We start from the raw sequence: 12186 nt of genomic DNA on the forward strand, positions 1-12186 counted from the left end.
GAGGTAATAGCTTCTGCTGCCTAATCATCCCAAAGGAACTCGTCTTTGTGCTCAGTAAATTGGAGATGGAGGCCATGGTATTAGAGAATCTGGGGATGAAACAGCTGAAAAATTTTGTGATGCCCAGAAATCGTTGTGCAGCTTTAACATCAAAAGGGCTCTTCAAGTTGAAAATGGCTTGAATTTACTGTGGATCCATATGAATACAGGTCTCACTAATGACATAGCCCAGGAATCAGATGGATGTGAGGTGGAAGAGGCATTTTTCTGCCTTGGCATACAGGTGAAGCTGAGCCAGGCGAGACAACACTTCATGGACATGCTTATTATGGGTTTCCATGGTAGGGGAGACAACCAGAATGTTATCCAAGTGCACACAAACAGTCCCATCAGGTCAAAGAAGATGTAGTCCATGAACCTTTGGAAGAGCACCGGGGCATTATATAGCCCAAATGGCATTACGTGTTAATCAAAATGCCCCCTTGGTGTCTTGAAGGCCCTCTTGCACTCAACCTCCTCCTTGACATGAACCAAGTGATAGGCGCCGCATAGATCCAATCTGGAAAACACAATGGAGGAATGAAGAGATTCCAGAATGTTACTGATCAATTGCAGAGGATATCGATCCTTCAATGTTATCTCGTTGTGCTGGTGATAATCTATGCAAGGATGGATCGTTCCCTCATTCTTGGTCACAATATATCAGTACACCCACAGGCTAGTGGGTAGGTAGAAACGATATATCAATTAAGTAGGCTGTCATCGATGTATCGACTTAACACCTCCCTCTCTGTTGGGGTTCGAGAATGCAAACGCTTGTGAGGGATGGGTTTATCTGGTAGCAGGTTTATTTCATAATCCTAGGGACAATGTGGAGACAAAGTAATAACAGGATCTGCAAATACCTTATGAAAACCATGGTACTCTTCAGGTATTTTCGCCAAGGAACACATTTGTTGTCGCTCAGAGAGTGTACCATGATGGGTAAAGAGGTGCATAGTGAAGAAAGTTTATGGTTGACTCTGCTGCAGGACTCAAAGCCAAAAATGAGAATGCATGCTGTCCAATTTATAAAGGGATTATGGAGCTCCAGCCAGGGTAACAACAACACTATGGGATATGCTGATGTTGTGATCATATCAAGAACAATCTCCTCTTAATGGTTGCTGATGGTGAGCCCAAGAGGAATAGTTTGCTGCTAAATAGGTCTGGAGGATAACCGTATCTTGCCAATGACTTCCACCCTGATTTCGGAGATCTTCTGTATCAGAGTATCTGGCAGCAAAGGTGCAGTCCACATAGTACTCTGAAGCTCTCGAATCGAACAAAACAGCAGTGGTAATGACTTTGTTATTCTAGGACAGCTGTATTTCCACAACAAATAAGATGGATTGAGGGGTTGGAAGGGGATTGTCAGACCAAGGGCTTGTTGATTCCTTCCTGTCTGACAACAAGCCCATTCGTTTTCCCTCAACCTAGAAGGATGTAATAGTCGTGGAACCACTCCAAGTGGAGGCTATTATGGTCAGCAAGGTGGTATGGCTTGAAGTGGATGGCGTGGTATGTACTGGGAAATGACTGGTATCCTGGAAGTTTCCTACTGAAATTTGTTTTGTACTATTGGATTTATTCTTCTGGTAGATGTTGACGACAGACCTAAATGAGAAATTGTCTTTCTGTAGATTTTGTTTAAATTGTTTTATTCCATGTGTTGACTAAATAAATGTATTAAAAAACAAACAAAACAAAAAAAACAGTCGGAAGCCAAGGAAATGACCTGTCCTCCACAGTATAAGCAAAGGCAAAGCTGCCGGTGAAGTTTCTTTTCTGCTTCCGTCAAAGGGCCCTGAAGAACACCCAATCGCATAGGTTCTTCAGAGAGTTCTCTATGGCTGCTGGAAGGAGACGCTGGGAAAGGCATTCTTCCAATCATCTAAACATTACCGGTCTGTTTCCTTTCTGAACAGCGCTTCGATAATCCGTGATCAATCCGCAGAACCAACTCAATCAACAGCTCCAGTGTTTCTGGCTCAGGTAAATGTACCAGCTAATATTTGTACTCCTCTCGCAGGCCACGACGGAAGAGTACGTAGCGTGATTTCTGGCCACTGGGAAATTCTGCTGACCTTGTTTCAAGTCCACCAATGTATTTTGTGCACTGAAGGTCAAATTACGAGATTGGAAGGCTTCCAAGAAGGCCTTTTCAAACTGCTGGAAGTTGTTCAGCATAGGAATGTTGGTGGAAACAAAGGGTACCACCCAGGACAGGGCCGTAGTGATTACACAGCATAAAACCAATTTTAGCTTTGTCGTGGGCAAACTGTACGGGATGGACCAGGAACTGGATCTTACAATGATTGCAAAATTCTGCCAACTTACACAGGTCTCTGCAAACTAGTCCAACATGTGCCATGGAACTCTCGGTTAAAGAGAAGACAGTGCCCTTGTTGACCATGTCCCATAAGGAAGCAATCTCTTGCTTCAAACTAGTAACTTCCAAACAAAGTACTTGAGGTTCCTCTTTTAATTCTTGAACGGTCTCCATATGATATGATACATGTCAGTTATAACGTGCCTGTACACAAATGTTTCTAGGCAGCTGAACTCCCCTAGGCTTTTGCTCAATTGTTACGGGGAAACTAACACGTCCTCCAGACTGTCAGTGCTGGGAAACATTGATTCCCTTAGTCTTTGACAATGTTGCCATTTTCGTGGTAACGTTTTTAGCAGTGCACAATGTACCTTCCAGTACCGTGCGCTGGGGTCACTTTTGTTTTATGGCCCTAGACACACTCGAAGGATTTTTTGGCGATGGTACGAGTGTGCCTGGGACGAACTGACGGTAGCAATTACTTATCATAATGTTTTACTTCTTTTTACTAAATTAAGCCGTGTTTGGCACAAGACTAAGACCAGGTCCAAAAATGGCTGAGCCACAAAGTCTTTTGTTCTGTCCCATGGCCATTTTCCCCTTTGCCTTCACCCATGTCGAGTAACCTGGGTTTTCCTTATTTGGGCATGCAGCCTCCTGTGAAAACCGATCTCTTTCGCAGGCTTCTGCCGGTCATGTATGTGTGCCCAGGAAGAGGGCTCGAACTGTCTAATCCCAATCCACACTGTTGACGCCAGGATGTCTGGATGACAGACCACCCTGAGCCATGATTGGCCACATCTGGGATGCCTGCAAGAGAGCGGATCTTTATTTGGAAGTCCTCAAACTGTTCTGCTCTCCTGTGCCCTGAAGCCAGCTGCACCGGAATTTTATTCATTCCTCCTTCGGAAGCTGAGAAAAGACCCCTGTCTCATCACGGACAATCATTCTCCACTGCAGCCGCTGAGAGCAAGAGTACTGCGGAACTGCAGGACTCAAACCTACTAGCGACCTCAACTAAACCAGTGAAGTTTGGTCAGGACTGTGCTGAGGGTCGGTGAGTACTTGCATAATTTACCGCTGGACCCCTGGCGCAGCCGATCGTTTTTACGCACGAGTATCCCTTAAAGGTACTCAAACTTGGCTGGGTTAGCCTGCGCGCCGCAGCTATTCTCACCACTTGAATACTGCTTTGCCGCCAAGGGCAGGGCCTACTCCAATAGTGGTAACTTATTCTTCATCGCCTCAAGCCCCTTCCTGACTTGCTACAGCCCCTAGAAGAAGGCCCGCTCTTTTGTTCCTCTGCGCGATTGTGCGTTTTTAAGCACAACTCACTGTTGAGCATAAGGCTTAGGGTTGGACTCGAAAGTTAGGGAACGAACTCTGAAGGATTGCCTATTGCCATTTGTGTACTAAACGTAACCCTTTCTTTGCAGGTTGTGGCTCTAGCCTATAACTAAATCGCACTAGGAAATGTATTGTATATATACTGTATAGATTAAGGATTGTGTGATTTTTTTTTCTTATTGCTAATGTTACTTGTGTCTATTTGGTCCGTTTGACAATAAATGTATAGCTATTTTTCATATACACTTGTCTAAGAGTAATTTGTGGTTCATTGCTGTGTGTGCTCCTTGTGGGCTTCCGATCACTCTCACCCCACCTGAGACTTAGTCTTGACCGCCTGCCTAGCTACCTTGATCTGGCTTGTCCAGAAGGTTCCCCTGTTTCATTAAACCGAGGATGGCCTACTAAATGTCTGCAAATTGACAAGCGGGGGTCCTGGGAGTCTCTCTGCCAGACATTAGTCCTGGTTACGAGAGACTTACCCAGAGTGTTAAGCTCACTATCTTTCATAGAAAAGAAATATCCCTAAAGACTCTGGGTAAGTCTCCCGTAACCAGGACTAATGTCTGGCAGAGGGACTCCCAGCACCCCCTTGTTAATCTACTAAATGTCTGCCCAACAGGTCAGAGTTTAGAAATTAATCTTAACAGGGCTGTAGAGGTTACAGTTACAGCCCCCAAGTGTGCGGTAGCCCCGGAAGCAGTGCAGGGGAGACTGATCATGGAGGAGCTTGATACCCAGTGAGACTCTGGGGTAGCTAAGCAGCCAGTCGGTGCAGCAGACAGGTAGGTCAGCAGGGGAGAGAGAGGGAGCGCAGAGCAGAAAAGGAAGGTCTTTAGCAGCCTTTGGAACTTCAGGTGGTCCGGCTCAAGTTTGGATCTTTCATGGATTCACATGCTTAGAATATTCCCCGTCGACAGACTGGGAACCTGTCTGTCGACAGGGAATATTCTAAGCATGTGAATCCATGAAAGATCTAATGCTGGAGAATTATAAAATACTTTCCTGTTGCCCAACCTTTGAAGCATTCTTTTTTACAAGTAGGAAATCCCTGGAGTGGCAATGACTTACTAAAGAAGGGGATCATTGGGAGCGCAAAGTGATTACCATTCACTTCATCATGACACAGATGGATTTCAAAGTCACTCTTTATTTGTAAACCATTTCCCCTAGTACCCGTGAGGCGTTTATTTAAAACCAACCATTTTGTTATAGTAATAAAGATCCTGTTGGAGCGTATATGTTATTATTATTATTGTTATTGTTGTACCATTGCCAATTAGTGGTTAAAGAATACAAGAACAAGGTTTCCAATCTAAAACAATCATCTGCTCTGAGATGCACAGTGTGTGTTTCAGTGGGCCATTGTAGCTTAAAAAAAAGCAGTATGTTTACAAGTGCCATCTTGGAATGATAGCACATATTGGACATGTCCTCTTTTACTTATCTGTCTCAACCCATGATCATGTTTCAATTCAATGTGTTTTCCTTGTATGCAACAACTTTTAGCTGTGGCATGTAAGGATTCATTATAGTGAATGATCCCTTATTTTGTGAGTGCAGGTTTTGCTGCATCATATATTGATACTTTACAGTGCATGAATTTGCATTACTTTTTTGTATTCCATAGTTACAAACTAATAAAACCAACATACAAATAAAATGCTAAAATAAAAATGAATTTATCTCATAACTGTGTGACATATGTATACACCAACACAAACAGATCAAAGCAAAACAGAACAAGTCGAATCTGCAGCACTTTTACCTCCCTATTTACCTTTACATATCCCCATTCTTTTAGTTTTTATCCCCTCCTCTTCTTCAGACTCAAGTTTTACGCTGGCATTCTCCCATATTCTAAACAGGGTGATCCATACTGCAAGATTGTTAATATTGAGACAATATTCCCAGAGCACAATATTACATATTGATTCCTGATCATGTAAAAATCTATGCAGTCTGTTTATGTACAAGTCGCTCAATTTAATACACACGGTTAATATATGTTGGTCCGATTCAGGAATGTTGATCTTTTTACTTACTCTGCATATTCCTAGGTCACGTGGGATAAGCCGCTGTGGGCCCATGGTAGTATGAGTGGTAAATGGTCCAATCGTACCAGTAGTGTGAATCTTCTAATGACCAATGAGGAATATTTGATTAAATAACACTGGGGTTTCCTGGAGCAATATTGACACATTTTGTGTCCTGAATATCCGCTTAATGTGGCCACATGGGAAAAGTTCTGTGCCCAGTCCAATTTCCGGTCTAGGTCTACCTTCAGGTTTGAGTAATCCACAGTCCACTACGGATTCCAATCAATCTGTTTAAACAGGTCTAGAGCAGACTTTCCCAAAAGGATTGTCCTGGCTTAGTTCTTAAGCCCCTTACTCAAACAATTTAACAGAGGACACTTGGTGTCTTTAACAGTCTTTAACTACAATGCCCCCTTCTTTCTTTGCACCGTTCATCCAGGCGATCCTAGTCCCAACTCTAAGCCTATCAGCTCTATAGGTAGAGCTTGAGGTAAGTTCAAAATAAACAGCCAAAACCTGCCCCCTACAGTTTTTAACCAGCAGTAATCTCTCATCCCTATGGCCTCTATACCATATGACACAACCGGGCAAAAGCTTTGTTTATACAACATAATGATTCCCAATTGACTATGACCTGCAGATTCTATAGCAAATGTCCTCATTAGGGCTGTTCGCATGCACATTCTTTGGCATTTTCCACTCATAAGCATAAGTATATCCTCTGCCAGGCTTTAATTCCAGTCCCATATATTTGTACCCGTGGACCAATTCCATCATGACCCCAACTAGGTGAATCAGTGATCTCTTACACCCCCATTCCCCCAATGCACATATACTTTGTCTTATCCACGTTTATGATTAACTCATTGGCTTCCATATACTGATACACTTCGAGTGTGGTTCTACATAGCCCCACATACGTGTGATCCATCATGACAAAATCATCCGCGTATGCAAGCACTCTGTGAGCATATCACCAATTTTAGGGGGACAGTAAGAAACAGTTCTTAAGAGGACTGGTAGGTCAGCCATACAGAGATTGAAGAGAGTTCGGGCCAGCACGCAATCCTTTTTAACTCCCTGATTTGTCAATACTGAGCCTGTGATGACCCCCTCTCCATTCAGTTGTACTTGCACACTTGTTTCCGTATGCAGCTGCATTGTGACGAGCAAGAGTCTTGGGTACCCCCAGATTGTCCATTTTGAGCCACATTCTAGTACATTTAATGTGTCGTAAGCAGCTTTCAGATCTATGTACACCACGTTTAACGGAGGATTTCTCTTTTCACAAGCTTTAGAAACAAGCAAGTCTAGCAGTGCTAAATTGTGAATCGTTGCAAATCCTTGTCTAAAGCTGATCTGAAATGTGCCTAATATACCCCTTTGGTCCGCCCAACTTCATGTTAAAATGTGCATTACATTCTTCCTATCTATGCAATTCTACAAAGCTCTGTGGTGGGGTTGAGGTAGGGTGGTGTGGCCTGCTTAGCATTTGCTCAAGTACTTGTCACTTTATAGTACTGAACAAGCTTTTCAAAAGTAGAATGGCGTGTGTGTAGTATTATTGTCGGAAAAAGTAATATGAGCTTTTTTATTCCCATGATAATTCCTATCCATACGCAACATTCTCCACACAACCCGTTTTATCTATCCCCTGGGAACATATAACATGATTTACAGAAAGAAAACAGCAGTGTTGAATCCAAACAGGGCTTCATGGGTAATCAAATGGAACCTGGCTGATATCTGGAGCATGCATGATAGGTGCTGGACAGAAAGTGAAACACAAATAAGGTTGCCAGCAAATAAGGAGCTTGGCAATCTAGCAAACATTATGAACGGGAAGCATTGGGAATTATCTTCAAGGGTAAATCTACAATATCAAATATTGTCAGCGGCAATATATCTGGCTTTGCAAATGTAGAGTTCTAGCCTTTTTAGCCCTACTGGGACTTTACACAAAATCTTACCCACTACACTTACAAAGCCAGATCTATTGTTTTTGGGAATGCTTGTTATGGCTGCTTGGACTGGCCTACATAGCAACACACAAATGCCTGAATGGAGAGTCCTACGCAGGCCTGTGTTATGGGACTACGTCTGATTTCGATGACTTGTGGCAATATGCAGCTGATATTTGTGACCGGTGCTACTGGTCCACTGAGGTTTAAATGTGTAATATATCATAAAGCGTACCACAAATGTGTCCCGGGTACTACTGAAAAGCGAAATGCAACTAATGGAATTGACTGATTGTTTTGCGCAAATACAATCGAGACAAAGGCCACCTTCCCTGATGCTCATCGATTCTAAAACAATACCAAAACCAAAAATAGATTAACTTCAGTAACTGACCTCAGTGCAACCAAAACAAAATTCAACATAGCGATAGAGACACAACAAGAAGCAATCAAAGAAAAGGTAGATCTGTAGGAAAGTAGTTTATATAAAAGACATAATATTTGAAATGATGGCTTTGTGTGCAAGGTATTGTACGATTACATCAACTCCTTTAAAAATAATTTATAGTTCATCGTGGTTTCTTCTTGATTGCCATTTTGGATGCTTTGATACGTGATCAGATGCAAGTAGAACAAGGTTCATAAATTCTTCAACATCAAACGCATAGTTGGTAAATTTAGGGTGTTCTCCTAATGTAGGGTGATGACCCTGCAAAATCAAAATATATATGTGAACAAGGATGGCATTTTACTGTTTTGGAAAAGTAAAACGGCAGTAAGAGTTCATGAAACGTGCTTAGCATTGATATGCGAGGTTATCTAAAAACGTATAATGGCAAAGTCATAATAAGTTTTCAACTATTTGTTTTATTTTCTCTCTCGTAGTTCTTTTATATAAAATAACTCTGCATACTTAAGGGTAGCGAACAATTACATATGAATATTACCCCATAAATGCATACATTCACCCTAATTTTGATGATAGCAGGGTAACTTAAAGACTGCTCAGGAACCCAGCATCAGAGTGCCCATGCAACGCTTAGATGCCGCTCAGGTTAGCCATCCCACTCAAACAGAATCGCTTCATTTACACGGATTGTGCCCAGTTTTCCTATGCCAGCAGAAAACAAGCATTGCCAAAGCCAACAGTTTTGCCGTTTGCTAATGTCCATTGCTGATTGCATTTATAGGCATTGGAATCAAGAGGAGACCAAAGGTACGAGAAAGGATGCAAGAAGGGATGCAACAATGAGAGTTTGGGATACAGAGAAAGAGAGAGACACAGTGTAAACAATTAATGATGCTAGTGAGAGAGAGCAGAGGTGTGATAGGCAGAGGCGGATAGCACTGTAAAAAGAAAATGTTGCCCTGGTGCTCATACCATGCAAAAAGGCACCTGTCACAGTGCACGTTTTCAAAGACTGCCATCATTCTTTTTGGAACTAGGACAAACTTTGCCCTGGTAATAATATGCTGCAACTTTGCACTTGCACGGTGCAAAGTTTCTGTAATGTTGCCCCTGGAGTGGTGTCCTTTGCACTTTGCTCTTGCAAACTTCTCTCTGTACGGAATTAGAAGTGAGAAAAGTGCTTACTTGGGCTCGGCAAAGGGTTTAACAACATTTAAAGTTGCATAACCATGCAGAAAGTTATGAAATGTGCTGATAGGTGGAAATCAACCCTCAGCCTAAACTCTTTGCAAACGATCCACCTCAGATCCCTTGTCGAAGCCACCCTCTGCTGAGCAATTAACTAATCTAACTACTAGACTAGAGGACATGCACACCTCCAGCAATCCATCAATGTATTTGTCCAGTCCTATGATATTTTAGTTTTCCAAGAAACCTGGCTCTTGTCACACCCTACCTGGGACAACTATTCCATTGCTTTGATTCCTGCATTAAAGGGAGATAAGGGCAGATCAATGTCAGAACTTCTGATAGCTGCGTGACTAATCTCTAATCTTTCTATTGACCCTTGGTGTGCTTTTGACATCTTTATTCAACTTGTCAAAGTAATTGGTTGTGGTGGTAACCTTGCTCTCTTTAATGTTTACAGAAATCCAATAAAGTTAACTCTCAATACATTTCTTAGAGAGCTTTCACTTATGCTTGAACTGATCTCCCTCTCGCCTGATATTACTGCTACGCTCTTGACTGCCTACAGCCCCGGTCTGAGGCAGCTGTTCAGGAGGTCGCAATTTGGTCTACCTTTATGTCCGATCATAATTTTACCATGGTTAATGGATCCGTGACCGGAGATCTCCCTTCTTCAAACACTTGGTGCAGAGATGCCAGTTCAAGTATTAGTAACCTAACCTTCAAGCACAATCCAAAGTGCTGGGCCCGAATTCTATTTCTTTTGTTCCAACATATCTTGAATACTAAACAGTTACCTCCGTCATGGCACTCTTCCATTCTTGTGCCAATCTTCAAGAAAGGGGACCATCGGCCCATTGCACTTCTAGACTCACCAGGAAAAAGTTTTGCAAAATTTCTCCTTCACAATTTTTCTGTCTGGACCACAAATCACTTTTACTGTAATCCTTTTCAAACAGGTTTCGTGGCCGGCATGGGCACAACTGTGAACCTCTTTTTGTTGAATGCTATTAAGTCACACTGTCATACTCAAAAACAGCAGATTTACTTTGCATTTGTGGACCTTCATTCGGCGTTTGACTCCATCTCGAGAGTCAAACTCATGACCAACCTTATCAGGGACAAATGTCCACCAACAATTTGTGACTTAATATATCATTTTCATTCTTGCACTTCAGTTCAAATTCGACTCCCTCTAAAAGGCCTTCTTTCTCGATCCATTCCAACATCACGCAGCCTTAAACAAGGCTGCCTACTGGCTTCGGCAATCTTCAATTATTACATCTATGACATCAAATACAGGTTTGCACATATTCTGTCTGACTCACCAAAAATTCATGGTAATTCCATAAAAGCACTCTTCTATGCTGACGACATTGTGCTCATTTCTAAGACCCCGAGAGGCTTACAAAAACTAATATCGGCCCTGAACTCTTATACGGTGGAAAATCAACTAACAATTAATACTGCAAAGACACAAGTATTGATGTATAACCCTAATCGAGGCCTCCACAATCTAAAACATTGGTCCATTTGTGACAACACAGAATTGACCATGGTCTCGGTGTATACATATTTAGGAGTAATTTTTGAAGCCTCCCTGAAGCCTTCCCAACATCTAAATCAGATAAACACCAAACATCTTACTGCTATCTCACAGTCGTGTATCCTTCTCGCCAAATTTGGCAAGTTTTCCATTATTCCTGCCTTAACATTTTGGCAAATTAAAGTAATTCCCACCATTCTCTATGGACTGTAAACTGGGTCACCCTTTGCCGCCAGCATATTTGACAAATGGGAAGCAAAATAGTGGAAGAATGTGATAAATCTACCCTCATGCATTCCCATATCATGGCTGCGCTACGAACTAGGATTAACTCCCCTGTCAGCCATCTTCAACTGGCGACCATGCTCTTTTTTAAGGAAATGTTTAACATCTATGCGATCAGATTCCCTTCTTACAATCTTAGCGAGCTACCTATTCAGCACTGATCATTCCTTTGTGCAAAAATGATTTTTGTCAGTATACACGATTCTGATCCAAGCAGACATTTCCATCGAACTCTTGGTTCAGAATCCTGATCAGGTTAAATTAAAAATCTACCAAACTGTGTGGATTGTGAATCATCAGACATGCCTTTTATACAAATGCGCCTCTAGCCAACGTTTTTCTCCTCACAAGAGAGGTGCGACAATAAACTATCTCTTGAAAGCTCCATCTCCTAAATATAGAAATTTAATTCTACGTTTTCGATTACACATATGGGAAACCAAAGATGATCTTTATATGCGAAAACTAATTTTGCCTACTCTGAATGTGTGTTGCTTTTGTCGAATTGTTGAATGTCCTGAAACTATAGAGCATCTCATAACTCAATTTCCTAAATTAAGTAGTCAGCGACAATTGCACTTCCTTAAGTACTGTTCGACTCTTTCTATGTTCGATTCCAATGAATGTTGGGAATATATTTATGGCTCGACGTTTCTGGGTCTTCAAGTTGCGACCGTCAAATTTTTACTTTCTCTACATCTTGATCACATACAACTGTAAAATCAAACTGCACTAGTTCTATTAACTAATAGGATGACCTGAATGTGGTCGCATCTGTCTTGTTGTGCTGTTTTGTTTTAATCTTGTTGCATTATTATATCAGTTTATATGTATGTCAACAATTTTATGTAATGCTTTAAATCTTGTATGTTCATATTCAAATGAAACATTTGTTATTATGTATATTGAAAAGTTGTTAAGTCAACTAAATCAATAAAAAAATGAAATTACTAGACTGCAATATCATGATTGCAACTCGAGTGTCAAAATTGTGTAACTCGGTATCAGAGTGTGAATTCTTGCGCCAAAGCCCCTCCAGG

The 12186-nt window shown here is 41.7% G+C and overlaps 1 protein-coding gene across 3 annotated transcripts in view; it reads right to left on the reverse strand.

The window, feature by feature from the left end:
• Positions 1-8183: 8183 nt before the first annotated feature.
• EOGT (EGF domain specific O-linked N-acetylglucosamine transferase) overlaps positions 8184-12186 on the reverse strand; it is a 728283-nt gene continuing 724280 nt past the window's right edge. For all 3 annotated transcript variants that reach the window (XM_069643797.1, XM_069643799.1, XM_069643798.1), the window contains one exon: positions 8184-8427. In XM_069643797.1, the coding sequence (XP_069499898.1) occupies positions 8281-8427 (147 nt within the window). In that variant the 3' untranslated portion in view covers positions 8184-8280. The remainder of the gene's footprint in view (positions 8428-12186) is intronic.

Source organism: Ambystoma mexicanum, chromosome 2p, assembly GCF_040938575.1.
Source record: "Ambystoma mexicanum isolate Mex_15411 chromosome 2p, UKY_AmexF1_1, whole genome shotgun sequence".
NCBI classification, from domain to species: Eukaryota; Metazoa; Chordata; class Amphibia; order Caudata; family Ambystomatidae; genus Ambystoma; species Ambystoma mexicanum.